The sequence below is a fragment of the Anastrepha ludens genome, chromosome 4 (assembly GCF_028408465.1).
Source record: "Anastrepha ludens isolate Willacy chromosome 4, idAnaLude1.1, whole genome shotgun sequence".
Lineage (NCBI taxonomy): Eukaryota > Metazoa > Arthropoda > Insecta > Diptera > Tephritidae > Anastrepha > Anastrepha ludens.
This window is the reverse complement of record NC_071500.1, coordinates 13103996-13121933: the sequence shown is the minus strand read 5'-3', so window position 1 is coordinate 13121933 and position 17938 is coordinate 13103996. Positions and strand designations below refer to the sequence as shown.

Here is a 17938-nt window from a genome sequence, read left to right as displayed (position 1 = left end):
AGCATAATTTACGGCTGGGTATACACATATACATATAAGCCACAAAACCAGAAATTCAACGCAATTTAACACAAACGGCGATCAAAAGATATAAAAACAAAATATTAAAGACTCGCATAGAGTGAAAAGCTCAGAAAATTCCTTACACAAATAAGTAAGCGAGCACAGAAAAAGGCATACGCACTGGCATACATGCCGTTCCATCGTTTCCAATAAACTTAAGAGGGCCAGAAATTGGCGCGCTACACACTCGGATGTGTTCACTACATACAGTGCGTACTCGGGCAGTGCATATATATATGTATGTATGCATGTGTGTACATATGAATGGTTTCCAGCTGTTTAGTTTACATTTTGCAACAGTTAGTGGATGGGATAATAGGTGATAAAGTTGTGTACAAAACAGAGAATGAGTAAAATAGCTACGTTCATGCATTCAAGTGGAGCGCTGAATTACTTATGTACATACTCATGGTAGAAAAAGTCTGCGTTCACCCACTGTTATAAAGTATTAAAATAATTTAACGTGTTTATCTTAAAACTCTCAGTTATTTCTTTTCACTTATTTCAAAGAAAATTATTCATAGAGGTTATGAACAAAATTTTTTGGAGTTTGAGCTGCGTCGTGTTGAGATAACGGGATTGTGGTACAGTTACTTAAATAGGCTAAGCAGAAAAATTGTGCGTTCATTTCGAATAGTGACGATTATTTGCATGGCAATTACGTTAAATTAAATTTTAAATCATTCATGTAGTTGACGCGGTTAAGAACAAATCTAAAGAGGGAAAAATTGATATTAGAAATACATTTTTTGTTACTATGGACCAAAGGCGAAAAGAAATAGATATTGGTGAAAGGAAAATCATTGTAAGCTTGTGGCAAAATAGTATGAGCTATCGGGAAATCGCGAAAATTGCTGGGAGGCAATACTCCTCGGTCCAAAGACTGATAAACAACTTCAAGCAAACGAATTGTTTGGAGTCTAAGCCTCGTTCTGGGCGTCCAAAAAAACTGACGGAAAGAGAAGAACGCAACATAACTATTCTTGTGAATTCTAATCCACGACTAACAGCAAGCCGAATTTCAAAAGACATAGAAGTAAAATACCAAAAGAAAGTACATCCAGATACAGTAAGAAAAATTCGAAAAAGAATCGGATTTCACGGCAGAGTGGCCCGAAAAAAACCCTTCATATCGCGAGTAAATCGACTTAAGCGGATGGCTTTCGCCAAGGAATACGTAAACAAGCCACCTGAGTTTTGGAATAGTGTGATTTTTTCAGATGAGGGCAAGTTTTGCATTTTCGGGATAAAAAGTCGTAAAATTATTTGGAGGAAAAACGGAACGGCACTTGGAAAGCAAAATCTGGTACCTACGGTAAAGCATGGGGGAGGAGGTGCCATGATATGGGGGTGTATGGCTAGTTCGGGCGTTGGAAATATGCAGTTTTTTGAGTCGATAATGAACAGACATGATTATCTCGATATTTTAAAAACGAATTTGTGAGAAAGTGCAATCAAACTGGGACTCGGTGAAAGATTTGTTTTCCAACAGGACAACGACCCGAAACACACAGCAGAGATTGTTAGGTTGTGGTTGTTGTATAATGTTCCAAAACAACTTCGCACACCCCCACAATCACCTGACCTTAACCCCATTGAGCACTTATGGGACGTTCTAGAAAAAAAAATACGAGAGCGTACAATAACTAGCAAGGAAATGCTTAAGAACGCGCTTAAAGAGGAATGGGTACCCATAAGTCCAGAAATAACAGCCAACCTAGTTGGATCAATGAAAAGACGCCTCCTAGAAGTCATAAAAAGCCGGGGATATCCAACTAGCTATTAATTTTAAAACATTTCTATGATCTTAAGCCTTTTATTTTATTATTATTGAAGTGAACGCAAACTTTTTCCGTTTAGTTTGAATGGCCTTTTTAATTTTATGTGATCTCATTTTAAATTTGATTTTGTTATTGGTAGCGAAATATGTGTGATAGTTACGTTTAAGTGAACTTAATAAAACTCATTAAAAAAAATTTCTGAAATATTTATTGTTTTGAACTTTTTCTAATGCAAAGAATATTTGCATAGGTGAACGCAGACTTTTTCTACTATGTGTACATATGTATAATTTTATTAACAGGCGTATTATCTGCTGCTTGTCAACTGTTGGGCGATTCGACTTCAACACAATTGATTCGAATGGAAGTTAGAACTGGATAATGTTTATGGCGAGTATCAAATATGATATGTATGTATGTTTACATATGTACATACATACATATATGACATGCTCATAAATGGGTTTGCATATCGTTTACATGCTTGAGCGTGTAACACATACACATACATGGGCACATATATACATAAGCACAATTTTATGAAATTTCGAAATTTATTTCCTCTTATTTATTTCTGTATGCAATGATTCAAAAAATTCATATTCATTGACGCATGTGCTTATATGTACGTATACATATATGTATGTACATAAGTGCATATATAGAGAAACTGCAAGTATACATACATAATTCGTGCTACATCAATAGATGTGACATGAAACAAAGCCTTGCCCCGACACAAATCATGGCATGATTACAATGAATTTACGTTTTTAAGTAATGAAGTAAATAACGCAGAAGAGGTTAGGTTAGGCTAGCCAGGTTGCTTGTGTAAGACAAGACACTCGGTGGGCTCGACAATGGACTTTAACATTGTGATACCTGCATTTGATTTCCATCCCCTAACTAACTTGCTTAAACCACTTAGATCTTCTTAAGACGGTAACTATTCCCTCCAGTGAGACGTTTTGCAAATTTCGCAGGTCCGCAAAGAAATAATGGCCAAGATGTTTGGCACGGCTTCTTTGAAGTGCAGCACATTCACAGAGGAAGTGTTGTACCGACTCAATTTCTTCTTAATTTCCACAGCTACTGCTCAAGTCATTGTGAGATACACCCATTCTACTGACTAGGGTGCCAATAGTGCAGTGACCCGTTATAACACTTGTGAGATGCTGGTAGTTGATTTGTTGAATCCGAGCAAACATTTTGTCATTTTAAGATTCAGTTTTGGCCAGAGCGCTTTGGAGACCCTGCAGTTAGTAGTCAGAGACCACCTCCTATTGGTTTCAGCGAATACGCTCAAGTCAATGGCAGTGAACAGATCGTTTAGAGGAATGCTTATGTCCTCTACCACTCGCTGAAGGTCAAGCTCAGAACCTTTCCGTGCACACTCACCCGCTCTTTCATTTCCCTCCACTCCAGAGTGGCCGGGAAGCCAACAAAGTGTGGGTTGTGCTGTTGGATAAGCGAGAGGTACCTCCTGCATTCTTTAACACAAGTCTCGATTTAGAGAAGTGGTGTATAGAGAGGCCTATCAAAAAAGAATTTCCAGTACCTCCCTCACAGATATCTCTGTGTGTAAATCGGGTATAAGGTGAAGTTACTAGGGCAACTGATTTGTTTTTTTTTCTTTTTGTTTGATTTCCTTTTTTTTCTCCTTTTTCCTTCTGGTGGATTTTTCCTTCTTTCTGATGGAAGTTCCTGGAATTTGTGAATTGCATGGAGGTAATAATTGAAACCATCAAATTTCAAAAACAAAATAAATGTACGTACATACATTTTGTTTTTGTTCTATTACTACTGCCACTTTGTATGAATGCGTCTCGGGAAAAACCTAAAGTTTTTTTTGTTTTTAATGCTAATACTCGCTTTGACGATAGAACTCAGTACCTGCTGCCTGTTTGCCTGGCACACGCACATTAGGTCAGTTACGTTTCTTAATTTTTACCTCAACTTAATTCTATTAAATGTTGTATACTCGTATTTCAATGATAAAAATCCATTTGAAAAGGACTCCATCGTTCGTGTTAAAAACAGTTAAACTAGTGCGCCAACAATAAAAACAATAATAGAGAATTTAGTTTATGCTGCCTTTAATAGCTAAGCAGCGTGTGTAAGTTAAGCGTGTCTGGTTGCTGATGTCATTCGCTTTATACATCCTCTTCAAAATGGTTATTTTGAAGTTAATAGCCTAGTAGCCGATCATCTATTTATATTCATTCACCTTTGCGCTCCATACGGGGGCTAAACCAACAACAAGCAATAGCACACGCTTATTTGACGTTGAAACGAGCATTCCAATATACACACACACGCACACACACCCATAAAAAATATTTATGTAGTTTTCCTTTCTTGCTTTGTAGATGTGAGTTGTAGTTCTGCGGAAGTGTTTTTTGTTTATTGTCAATACGTCGCACATTTCAGTAGTTTCCCTTTAATGCTTTGCGTTGATAGCTTTTAGGCGCGACCGGTGTAAGCGCATAAACATCCACGTAGGAAAACTTGAAGTCAAGAATCAACGATGGCTCCGAGTAGTCCAGTGTCATGAATATGAAACAACACATTATAGATAATGTTTTTTCTAATAGTGGCCGTCCCTCGGCGGCAATGACAAATCGCAGAGCACTATTCTGCCAAGAAAAAGCTGCTTATAAAAATGAATCGGCATACAACTTTAGGTTTCTCCGGTTGAAAGTCAACCAAAAAAACTGGCACCAAAAATTGGTAGAGGAGTTCGACCGAAGCACGTAATAAAGGAATGAGTAAGGAAGTGAATTTGTATGTATATACATACTATACGAGGTACGTACAGAATAGTGGCCCAGCTGTCTGAAGTTGAAATATATATAAATTGCAGCACTTTTTCAATCCTATATAATTTATCTATTTTCTCAATACTATTCATCACTTTATTTAGATACGATGTTTTTTGAATACATTCGCTTAAAGTGTACGTCTCTTAAAATGAACATTTTTCTCGGCCCCTTGGAGTACTGTTTAATGGGAAAGTTTCGTAGATTTTTTTTAGAAAATAATTGAATTAGCCTTCTTCAACTCTTAAATATTTCTTCACTCCGATACTATAAATTAAAAATAAATTTTACTATTCTGGATGTGTATAGTTTTCGCAAGGTTTTATTTTGAATAAACTTAAGAAATCAAAAATTATGTATATATGGTATGTACATAAGTTTTTTTTCCTTTTTCATTCCGCTCGGGAGTATAGAAACTCGACAAGACTCGTCCATCGTACACCGTTCTAGTTTGTTGTTTTTATTATATATATTGTATAATTTAAATACATTCAACCACATTAGAACCTTGCAGTTCATGCAGTCTTCAGTTCTTAGTTAAAAAAATTTGTTAAACCAGTTAATTTGTTATGACGAGTTGTAAATCTAATGTAATGTAAATTGTTTTATGTTTTGCATTTCTTTTTTAAAAGTATTTGCAAGAAGGTCCGGTCAAAATTGAATGAGATATGTATATGATTTCGAAGAAAAAGTTTTTTCTAATAGCAGCCGCTCCTCGGCAGGCAATGGCAGACCTCCGAGTGTATTTTTGCCCCTCATAAAAAACCTTCGCCGTTCGGACTCAGCTTAAAAAACTGTAGATCCCTCCATTTGTGGAATAACATCAAAACGCAAGCCACAAATAGGAGGAGGAGCACGGCCGAACACCCAAAAAAGGGTGTTTGCGCCAATTGTATAAACGGTTTTCCAATAACAGGTGTTACAGGTGAATGGATTGTGCTATCGGGAGATGATTAACGATTTTTTATGGCCGGAATTGGATGGTATTGATCTGGATGTTTTCAACAAGACGGTGCTACGTGCCACACAAGCAACGAAACTATAGATCTTTTACGGGAAAAGTTTCCGGTGCGTGTTATCTCTCGAAGAGGTGACCACAATTGGCCACCGAGATCTTGTGATTTAACACTTTGTGACTTTTTTATTTGGGGCCACGTGAAAGAGAAGGTCTACACCAACAGCCCAGAGTCGATTAAAGACCTTACTTTGCAATTCGGTTATGGAAAATTTCATGAAAAGAATATTGTCCTGTAACCGTGGTCGTGGTGGTCGTTTGATGTTATTTTCCACTACTAACGGCATACCTTCTTCTTTATAATGAAATAAACATCCGATCATTTAAATTAAAAAATAGCATTTTTCTTTGAATATCAAAATAACACCTTTGATTGGAAAACCCTATATATGCATATTTTGTTTTGAACACAGGCGCGTAGGTTACAACTGGCTACGACTCATTTCTCTATTTGCCACTTTTGAAATCGAGGAGCACGAATATTAAAGACATCTTTTTGGGAAAATCATAAAAGTCGCTATGTTTTCTAAAGAATTTTTTAAAATATAAATTTTTTTCAAATTTTGTCTAGCTGCCATTTTATTTTAAATCCTTCGGATCCAGTTCATAGTAATATTGGTTACCGAAAACACCTTTTTTTACACCTCAGCACTGTTATTACAAAACTTTAAATATAATATATTTTAATAAAAGTTCGCCAAATTATATTCAGCCTCATGATTTCACACGGTTAAGATTCACACAATTCGACTCCAAATTTTTAAATATCATTGAAGTGCTATCGCAACAGAGGCTCGTACGTTGAGCTTCCCCCATGGATTTCTATCCGACAGTGTACGGTTAAGAACTATACCATTCCCAGCACTCGCTTAGCTGTCTCTAGCCCTGTTATGTCCCTATGGCCTTATACCAAACATATTTGACGGATAAGGTCGTGGGAGAATAGAGACCTTTTCCGACTAACTATCACGTACTCCTTGTCATGTCGGTCTCCTTGCCGCGGGGATGAGGCTTAAGTGGCGAGTTAACCCCATTCTATGGAGATTAACTTACCACGAACTAAGAGGGCAGCTCCATATAGGAATTGGGTATCCACTCAACCGCGGAACGGCGGAATTGGTGGCCACCCAAGTACTATGTGGAGAGTACCGTACCGACAACCTGGCAGTAGGTATAAAATGCATTTTCCTACAATGTGGAGGCTCAACAAGGATCTCTCTGCACGAGGTAACCCACTTCTGGGAAATCCTCCCGTCGAGCAATCGACGGCTCGGGCATCGGATGTGCAGGCCCGAACCCCACATTCCCCTATGCCCGGAACTGACACCCAGGGTTCCGGAGGAAGCGCACTACTAGTGTTGACACATGGCACATTGGCTATGCCAATGGAGAGCCGAGTGAGTGTGAGCGATACACCGCCGTCGAAACGATCTGAAGCATCTGAACAAGTTGTGGAGGATGTGGAGATGGCGGACAATCTCTCAGTAGACTCAGACGGATCTCTGGTACCGAGTAAGTCTTTGAGAACGGTTAAACCTGGTGCGAATCAGGTAAGTACCGGTAAAAAGACCGAAGTTATTGGAGATCCGAATGCAGGTGTTGGTCTAACCGCAAGGCAGATCAAACGAAGGAGCCAGAAGGCGAGGCAAGCCGAAGCACTAGCTAAGGCAAGGGCTCAAGCTCCGTCAACTTCGACACCTGTAACAGAAACGGGAAAGCGTGGCAGAACAGAGGATTCCTCTGTAGCGCTGCGCTCTTCCGGAAACGAAACGGGGTCTGTGCCAACGGCCGGGAAGAGGAGAAAGGCAAAGGAGAGGAAAGTCGAGAGATGGAATTCGGAAATGCCTGCATCCTCGACCCAATCCAAGGCAGACAAACCTTTGCCTGACAAGGCAGAGGCTAAGGGACCTCAAATGTCGAATGACACTCTTCCGTCAACGTCTGGCGAATCATTCGCGAGAATGGCAGCAAAGGCAATGACGGTGGAGATACATACCGACAAACAAGATGGTCTACTGTCCAAAGGGCAACAAGACTATCTTGACAGCTATCTTTGGTAAGCTATCGGTGAGTCGAAAAACGCGCCGACGTTCGAGGGGAAAAGCGTGGTGGACGGCATCGTAAAGGTGCACTGTTCCAATGCTTTTTCCCGAGAATGGCTAGAAAAAGCGATAGCAAAGATTCTAGCCTGCGAAAACAGCAAGTTTATTCTTGTTGAGAGTAGCAAAGAAAGGCTGGTACGAGCGAGTGTCTGGATTCCGGGTCATTCCTGTAATTCAGCAGAACTCCTCAAACGCATCCGTGTTCAGAATAAGGATCTTGACACGACTCTCTGGAGAGTATACTCGTGCACCAGGCAGAAATCCGCTACCACTTCGGAGGAGGGTTCTCACCTGGTACTGGGTATCGATCTTGGGTCCCTCAAGGTGCTTAAGTCGAAGTACGGGTGCCGTCCTCACCTACATCTGGGGCGGATCCAGTTCCGTGTCCAGGATAAGGTGGAGGACAAAGCGTAAATATACTCAGTCTCATGACTGAAGTAATATTTACACAGATTAATCTGCAGCATAGCAAAGCGTCTACGGCTCTCTTGTGCCGTAGGCATGCAAAACTGCAAACAAACCCACACATAATACTTATACAAGAACCATGGGTATGTCACAAGCGTATCTGTGGTCTAAGTGCTATGTCGTGGGGACAAATACTTCATTGTGAAGGGAATGTGAGACCGCGAGCATGTATTATCATGCCGAGGTTGATCGAACACACGATGTTAAAAGAGCTATGCTCCGGAGATATCGTTGCTGCAAAAATAAAGTACTTAAAAAGTGGGAACAGTGTCGAAGCTATCATAGTTTCGGCCTACCTACCCTACGACTCTTTACAGCCACCTCCTTCGAGGGAGCTAAGAGAAGTGGTCAAGTACGCAGAATCCAATAATCTGGGGCTAATAGTGGGCTGTGACGCAAATTCACAGAACATTGTGTGGGGAAGCAGCAAATGCAACCCCAGAGGTCTCAAGTTACTGGATTTTATCCTGTCATCCGATTTGGTCATCCAAAACACTGGTAACAAACCAACTTTTGTGACCAGAAGGAGACAAGAGGTGATTGATTTAACACTTACCAATAGGTCAGTTGGAAATCAAATCAACCGATTGCGAGTTTTGGAAGAGGACTCTCTTTCTGATCATCGTCTTATCGAATTCCGACTGGGAATTGCCGAAATATCAATACCTTCCGGTAGGAATCCTCGAAATGTGGACTGGGACAGGTATGGTGAGCTTGTAACAGAGCGATTACCAAACCTGAAAGAACTCAAATCAGCAGAAATGATTGAAGATGCTACTAAGAAATTAGAAGGTACTTTAATCAATTGCTTTGAGGAACTGTGTCCACTCAGGCAAAGCAGACAGGGGAAAGCGGTTCCTTGGTGGAACCCTGAACGGTCGACGCTTCGTGTACGGTCCAGGAAACTTCTTAATAAGGCCTTGAAGACCAAAACAGAAGAGGACTGGGCCAATCATCGACTTACACAGAGAGAATATAAGAAAAAAGTACGGCAAGCCAAACTTGAATCCTATAGAAATTTCTGCAGTAACGTCGAAGAAATGAGGGAAACAGCGAGACTTTGTAAGGTCCTTCATTTAGACCGCTCAGTAAGGCTGGATTCCATTCGAAAACCTGATGGTTCATACACCATTTCCAAATCGGAAACGTTTAATGCTCTACTCGAAACCCATTTTCCGGGTAGTAGAACTCTCTCTGAAGTTGAGAGTGGCATGAACAATGACGGTGGCAACGGTGGAACCTCTAGGTACAGCTTCCTTTGAGAACTTTAAGTCCCCTGGACCTGACGGAATATATCCAGTAATGCTTAAAAATGGAGGAGACAGGCTGATTGAGGCCCTGAAAAGGATCTTCACAGCCTGTCTTGCATTTGGTTATATACCATCCCAATGGCGACGCGTAAGAGTAGTATTTATTCCGAAACCAGGAAAAGATGACTATTCCCTAGCAAAAAGTTTTAGACCAATCAGTTTGACATCGTTCATGTTGAAAAGTCTGGAACGAGTGGTGGAGAAACATATTCGAGTTGGGGTATTGCCGAGAAGTCCACTTAGTAGAAATCAACACGCTTACCAGAGTGGAAAATCATGTGAATCAGCCTTACACGATCTTGTTAGCAAGATTGAAGCTGGGCTGGAAGCTGACGAATACACAATGGGCGTGTTCGTGGACATTGAGGGGGCTTTTGATAATGCCACTTTCGGCTCGATATGTTCTTCTGCCGAACGACACGGAGTTAATCAAGCCATTATAAAATGGATATACTCCATGCTCTCTGAGAGGCTCTTAACCGCTGGTGGGAGCGACGACGAGTAAATCACAGTCAGGGCCAAGCAAGGATGTCCCCAAGGGGGTGTTCTTTCTCCGCTGCTTTGGTGCTTCGTCGTAGACTCCCTATTAGCGGAGATGCAGGAACTCGGCTTTCACGTCCAAGCATATGCGGACGACGTCTGTGCGCTAACATCGGATAAATCCTTAAGGAGGCTTTGCACGAAAGTGCAGAGGATTCTTGACAAAATCGATGATTGGTGCATGAGACAAGGTCTTTCCGTTAATCCGAATAAAACAACCATAGTCTTGTTTACGAGAAAACGGAAATTGGATGGACTCAGTCTTCCAACACAGAAAGGTGTGACACTTGGTCTTTCCAACGAAGTTAAATATCTAGGAGTAATCTTGGATAAGAAGCTGACCTGGGAGACACACGTTTCACTGAAGGTGAATCGTGCATTGAAGATTTTTCAGCAATGCCGTAGAGCCTTTGGCAAAACTTGGGGTCTGAAACCTGCTGTGGTACTATGGATATACTCGTACACAGCACTTATCAGACCAATCTTCACTTACGCCTGACCACAATCTGGTGGCGACGGAGCATGGTTAAGCCCACAATCCGGGAACTATACAGGCTGCAAAGAAGCGTATGTTTATGCATTAGCGATACCCTAAATGCTATGCTTAATTTGCTCCCCCCTGGATCTTAAGATACAACAGGAAGCAATAAAAGCAATGTGTAGACTCCATAAATATGGTTTCTGGCACGAAGATGGAACTTCGGGACACAGAGAAATCTTTAAGTTGCTGTCGGAGCAGTATCCACTGTTTTTGGCACCTAAAGATGACCTGATACCCACAGTTTCATTCGGAAGGAAATTTGATGTCAGATGTCACGCAATGGAGCAATCCAGAATGCATGAAGAGAGGTTTGACGGATATTTTCTTTACCGATGGGTCCAAGACTGAAATAGGGTCTGGAGCCGGATGGTACTTAAACGATAGAAATAAGTATCACTATGCTATGGGGGGAATGGCAACTGTTTTCCAAACAGAAGTTTTTGCCATCCTAAAAGTAGCCGAATGGATAATCGAGAGGAGATGGAGCGGGAAACAGATTGGAGTCTTCAGTGACAGTCAGGCTGCATTGAAGGCCCTGGAGAACGCGAAGCAAACCTCGAAGATTGTTCAAGAATGTAAGAAGAAGCTTAATTCTGTCGCAAGACAAAACAGGCTTGTACTTATATGGGTTCCGGGACACTCCGGTGTTCAAGGAAACGAAATTGCCGACGAATTGGCCAACCGTGGATCAGCAGTGCCCCACAGGGGCCAGAGCCAATAATCGGAATCAGTCCCGCAGGAATCAAGAATTGGATCAACGATTATGTAGGCAATCTACATAAAGAGCGATGGTCCGGTCTAGAACGCTGCAGAACTGCAAAGTGTTTTGTGACAAGTCCGAACAGAAAACTGTCAAACTTTCTACTAAAACTTAGAAGGAAAGACATTCGGTTGATGGTCGGCATCATGGACACAACCCATGGGGTCAGCATATGACCACCATTGGAATCATCGAGGACCCGGTATGCCTGTCATGCTTGGAGGAGGCGGATAGCACTGAGCACTTTCTCTGTGAGTGCCCTGCCTTTGCTAGAGCGCGACTACGGGTATTGGGTTCCGATGTCATGGGAATGAGTAATATTCGTTCTCTAAAACTGGAGGATATTTACAGATTTGCCAAAGAATCTGGAGAATTCTCACAGGACTAACTATGTCTATCTCTGTCTCTATTCTTTCCTATCTCTTTCTCTGATACTTTTCTCCCTCCCTCCTTGACTATCTACCCCCTTTCCAGAGCTTTAAATACAATGGGCTTTTTAGCCTGAGTGTTTTAGGAGCCACCAAATCTCCTGGTGCTCCTTGGCTCGACCTCTTCAAATTCAATTCATCACGTACTATCAGTGAGCGTAGAATTTTTACTTCCGAAAGAATATCAGATATAATTGTTTTCCCTTTGAAGTGTATTACATTTCCCAGAAGCCCATTAACTCTTTATTTGAAGAAGGCTCCTCCACCTACTTATGAACCACGCCTTTTAAAATAATCGCAGCGAGACAGTGTAAACTTTCCTGCAATATGTTCAGGTACAACATTTATAGCATTGTGTTCAGCGGTAAAGTAGGGATGGTGCGAAGAGTAACTGGTTTTATTCTCTTCAGGTGATTAATCCGCGAATTCTTTTCTAGCGAATTTCATCAGACATGGGCTTCACACAAGAATGCGCCCATCAGAGAGGTCACGCACTCTTTCACATTGGCCGAGTTGTGCAGTGTTGCCGACCATTTGCTTTTCGCGATAAATTTAGTTTAAAGCCACCGAAACTAGAAGTTAAAATAAAAAATATTATTAAGCAAAATAATGTTAAAAAAGGGCACTCTGAGAAGATTTTAGTTAATAAATTTTAGTTAACGAAAATTTGTTGGTTCTTATAAAATTTGATATTTTGAAAGTGTAAATTTAATTTTTGATCCTTTTAAGGATATGCAAAAATATTGAATCTTCTTCTCTCAACTCCTTTTAACATTGAAAACTGAATGTGAATTAAAACAATAGTGGTGTAACGCTTCTTCTGGTCCTCAATCCTTAGTGGGACATAGGGTATCAAGAGGTGTATTATAGTAAAAAGAAACAACAAAATACCAGAAAATACTGAAGAAACCATAACTACGTTTTTACAAAAAGAGTACCTTACCTTGCTACATAACCTGAAATATAGCAAAAAGTCGTTCTCTTAACAAAGAACTTATAAATTGAATTGCACATAACTATAATATACAATATTTAAAAAAAAACGCACATTTTAAAGACAATTTGTCACGCATACAAAATTCGTTAAGTAATACAATACAAATTTAGTATTTAATTTTCTTTAAATAAGCAATTTAGTGCGTTTTTATATCCAAAACTAGGCAGTAGCAAGAGAGAAATTTGACTGCTAAAAGCAGAAGAACACCAACAACAACTGCAATCGCGGGCAATGCGATCAGATGTTAAAAAAAAAGTAAAGCTACATAAATAAAACTGAGTGAATTATTGAACTAATAAAAAAAAATATAATATATATATTTTGCAAAATTATAAACATTACATTTTAATTAAAGCAGACTAGAAAAATGTTATGAAGAAAGAACTAAAACTCCGAGACTAAGTAACAAAAAAAAAAATGCTAAATGAAGTTACGAAAATGGTAATCTGGTCATACTGGTGCTAATAGGACGTAAATCATTGTCAAATTCGCTGAGAGCAAAGTAACGGTACCACGATAGGCGCTATCTCATTATTCTTTCCATCATGGGTTTCACACATAATATACGGCCTATTCAATTCGCCATTTCTCTGCTCGCTATCTTTCTGTGCGGCTCACTTGACGCAAAATTTGCATGCGAAAGCAACAACAAAGTTGACGAGCAAGATTCACCGCTAGCGATGACAGTTAGTATACTCGTAGCTCATAAAACTGCTATAACTCACTAGTTTACAAACAAATGTAATTTTAAGCAGTTCTATTCCAGCGCTGCCAAGATATATTTATTTATAGCTCATTTGCTAACGCTTGGCAAAAAGAAGAGACCTATTATTGATCTTATAGTTTTTTAATTTTACAGTCATAGGAAGAAAATTTAAAGTTATTATAAATTTTGCAAACGTCTTTTCTACACTCAATAGTGGGTAGATGAAGTGAGTACATCGCTTCTGTCGTTAGTTTTCAGGTTATAAAAAAATAGGTATGCATTTCTTTTCCTACAGGTTGTTCAATAATTCATTTGCCGGTTCACACCTGCCGTAAAAGCAAGCCAGCAAAGAAGTAAACTACGAAGTATTTAGTTCCTAAAAGTATGCCTCCTTTTTCTACACTGTTCGCTTTATTACATACCTAAATAAAATATAAATAAATTTATATACATACGTACGTACATGACCACGAACGAAAGTGCCTAATGGGCCCTGCATATAGCTATATTAATTTTATTGGCTTGGTCCCATTTACAATCGTATTTTCATACATACATATGTACATAAATATTATTAAATAAAAACCCTCCACTCACCTTCTTTTCATTTCCGTTCTGTGTGTCTGGTGAACTTGGCGCTGCTGACGCGCCTCCATTAACTATCACAGTCAGGGTAGTCGGTCTTTGCAATTTTTCCGGCACAAACTGGAATTCGTATAGGTCATTGCCACCCCAGCTGGCGAGAGAATTATTTTTATCGATGTACTGATTAATATCTTTCTTCGATATCATTTTGAGAATTTCCAATGCCTTGGCTGGTAGAAAACCCTTTATCATTTTAAATGCAGCTGGAAGAATAAGATTCATATAACACTGTCCTTTAAAGTGAAAGGGTTAAAGGGATGATAAATATATGTACTCACCGTTCAGCATCCAGGCCATTTCGAAAACTAGTATATAATTCAGCGCATTGGGATAGTAAAGTTTGAATGTCTCTATAATTCGTTTCACAAAGTCGACATCCATGCCGGCCACACCTGTGCCAGCCATATCGAAGAAAATCGTTATTTGATCCATATTCGTTTCGCGATGTATGCGCTCGATCCAATAGACCACCACGCGAATCACTTCATCCATATTCTTTGCGCCCTTAACGTGCAGCTTTGTTCGAAAGATGAGCAGCGTTTTTCCATCCAAATCTTTGTTGCGCGCAAATATGACTCCATCGTGTAGATATTCCTTCACCAAATTATTTTCATTTAAATCATTCGTTCCATACTCCTGCCGCCATATACAAGTTTCCCAGAGTTTGCCTAAGGAGATGTTCATATCCAAATCGTACATTTCAAGAAAGCGCGTACACCAAATATCTGATTTGCGAATTCGGTCGAGATCGACCGGATGAAAAGGTACTGAAACGAAGGAAAGGTGATTTAAACATTTCGTTTTTTAAGCAAAAATCTAAGTATTAGAGTATGAAAACTCGCCACCGTAGCCAAATGGTACTCGGTTTCGAAACTTCGGGCATGAAATATCAAGTAATACAAAGTTTTTCTATTAGCGATCGCCCAAATCTTCGAGTGTATTTCTGCCATGAAAAAACTTTCATAAAAAACCATTTGCCGTTCGGAGGGGCATGAAGAACTGTAGGTACTCTCATTTGTGGCAAAATTTCAAGACACACACCACAAATTGAAGGAGGGGCTTGGCCAGCCACCAAATATGTACTTATATATATATATATATAATATATAATATATATAATTGGCGCGTACACCCCTTTTGGGTGTGTGGCCGAGCTCCTCCTCTTATATGTGGTGTGGGTCCTGATGTTGTTCCCCAAATGGAGGGACCTACAGTTTCAAGCCGACTCCGAACGGCAGATATTTTTATGAGGAGCTTTTTCATTGCAGAAATACACTCGGAGGTTTGCCATTGCCTGCCGAGGGGCGACCGCTATTAGAAAAATGTTTTTCTTAATTTTGGTGTTTCAACGAGATTCGAACCTACGTTTTCTCTGTGATGTATATGTACTTACTAGCTTTAACCTGCGGCCCTGCTCGCATAGGAGTAGTTTTGAGATATTTGGGATATGTATATAAAAGAATTACAATCAATAATTTCATAGAAAACAATTTTTTATTAATAACCATAATATTAGAATACCCGGCATCCGTTGATATGCCTCGTTGAATAAAATCAAAACAACCAATCAGAAAAATATCAAGCAAAATTATTTTTATTAATTTTCTATCTCAAACTGTTTTTGAACTTTCCATTTGGGTCATAGTTGAACAGCTTATGCGGATTATGAAGTCTAGAGTGTACTATAAATAGTGGGAAATAGGAAAAACTAAGATTTTTTAGATTAAATTTAAGCAAATATTCGATTATTAGTGACGAATGAGTGGTGCCGCGGCCTGGGGGCTGTGGGAAGGGAGTTTGCACGTTGGCAACGGCGAATATCGCAGGCAATACAACAATGAGCTGAATGATCTGTACGACGACATAGACATAGTGCAGTGAATAAAGATTCAGCGGCTACGTTGGCTGGGTCATGTCGTCCGAATGGATACAAGAACCCCGGCTCTGAAGGACTTGGCTTTACTTGGTTAGGATGAGAAAGAAACGACTGGCGCCACGCTTTGTTAAACTCGGTCATAATGCGTAGGAGGTTATCGCGCCAATCAAGAAGAAGAAGCATTTAGATACTTCTAAATAAAAAAAACTTTATGATAGCTAAGAAATGTATTAAAAATATTTGTTATTGTAAATTTTCCTAGCCAAAAATATTATTGTATTTTGGTTTTTTTTGTCGATATTATATTGTTTTTGATGTTACCATAAAAATTCTAATTTGGCACAAATAAAGATTTTTTAATAATTATATTAACTTTAAAACCCATATTTTATAAAACAACGCCACAGCTTTCTCTTAATTACTGAAGTAAATTTATTGTTTTAGAAATTTACTTGGCAACCCTAGATTGGTATCTTACCCATGTAATCTATAAACTATAATACGTATTTATGTATGAATAAGAAAGCTCTTTATTACCGAAAAAATGACTTTATTGTTAGTAACAATACTCAATTCACGCATTGTGAAGACTTTAATAAAGGGTGCCCATTTATGTTTTTCTTTCACAGCTATAGAAATTTCTTGTAAGAAAATGCAAACAAATTTTTTAAATGATTAGACAACGACGAGCTTCGGCCACAAAATTTCAGTTGGGTTTCGGTTTGGCTTCTGCCTAAAAAGGGCCAAACTTTGGCCGAACATTTCTTTTTTGTTAAAAAATTGTATCAAATTTTTGCAAAATTTTTTGAATACCGGTACCAAAGCCCACATTTTTTACATTTTCTTAATATCTACCTGCACTTCCGTAGAATGTGACTGGTAAGCAAATTTTCAGTGCTGGAAGTCAGCTCTATAGCGGTGGATGGTGCCGCTAAGGAGGTGAAAATGCCGATAAGCTAATGTTTTTGCATTACGATATAAAATGATTGAACTGTAAGTAATGAACAATTACACATGTGAAAGTCTTCTTTCATTTCTCATGGAAAACACTCAATGAAATTCACTACTAATCAAAATTAAATTTTATTCATTTCATACATAGAGCACGGGTAGCTATGGAATGTTTAAGAAAATTAATGTAGTACTAGTAACCACTCGAACCCAACAAAAACAAATAGAATTACTTAACTCATTGCTAGTTAATCATAATTTTCATATAAATTAAAATTAACCGATGCTCTAAGGGTGTGGCACCTTGCATGCATATAAAAACGTACTTCTGTTAATCAGTGAATTCACACACAAACAAATTGAATACACGCCTATAAATATGTACATATATTTTCTTGAAAATGCCATTAAGGTAAAATGTTAGAGATCATAGAAACGTTTATAGGGTCAGTTGACTTGCAAGCAAATTAATAGCGATTTACTCATTAGGGAGGCGCTGAATGTGACGAATATGCGTTCAATACTAGAGTATCTGACATAGAGGTGGGTTAATTAAATTATTGAAAAAAAATGAAAATGCTTATAAATTAACTTTTTTGGTTTTATTGGCTTTAGAATCTTTGGTACTTTGGTTGGCTGGCCTATCATGAGTCCAAAAATTCAGTTGGCGATTGCTCTTTAATATAGCGGCGACATGCGCTTATACTGTGTATGTGTGTATGTATACTTGACCGGAGCGTGGTTAGGGCTATCTGTGCTTCTGTACATGTATGGATAAAGAGGGGCCCGGTGGGTTTTAACTTTTTGACAAAATTGAAAATGCTGGTATTTGGGAAAGCTTCAGAAATACATTTAAATAGGGTTGCCAGCTATCTAAAAACCACCAATTTAAGAAAAATATTGCATTATGGTATCGAGCGAAGGGAGTTTGAAACA

General features: G+C 39.1%; 1 protein-coding gene across 1 annotated transcript in view; it reads right to left on the bottom strand.

Annotated features, from left to right (window-relative positions):
* Window positions 1-17938, bottom strand: part of LOC128862157 (motile sperm domain-containing protein 2-like) — a 40794-nt gene that overhangs the window by 13361 nt on the left and 9495 nt on the right. Inside the window, exons 2-3 of the mRNA XM_054100626.1 lie at window positions 14454-14942; window positions 14128-14378 (exon numbers count right to left, since the gene is read on the bottom strand). Of these exons, the coding sequence (XP_053956601.1) occupies window positions 14128-14378; window positions 14454-14942 (740 nt within the window). The remainder of the gene's footprint in view (window positions 1-14127; window positions 14379-14453; window positions 14943-17938) is intronic.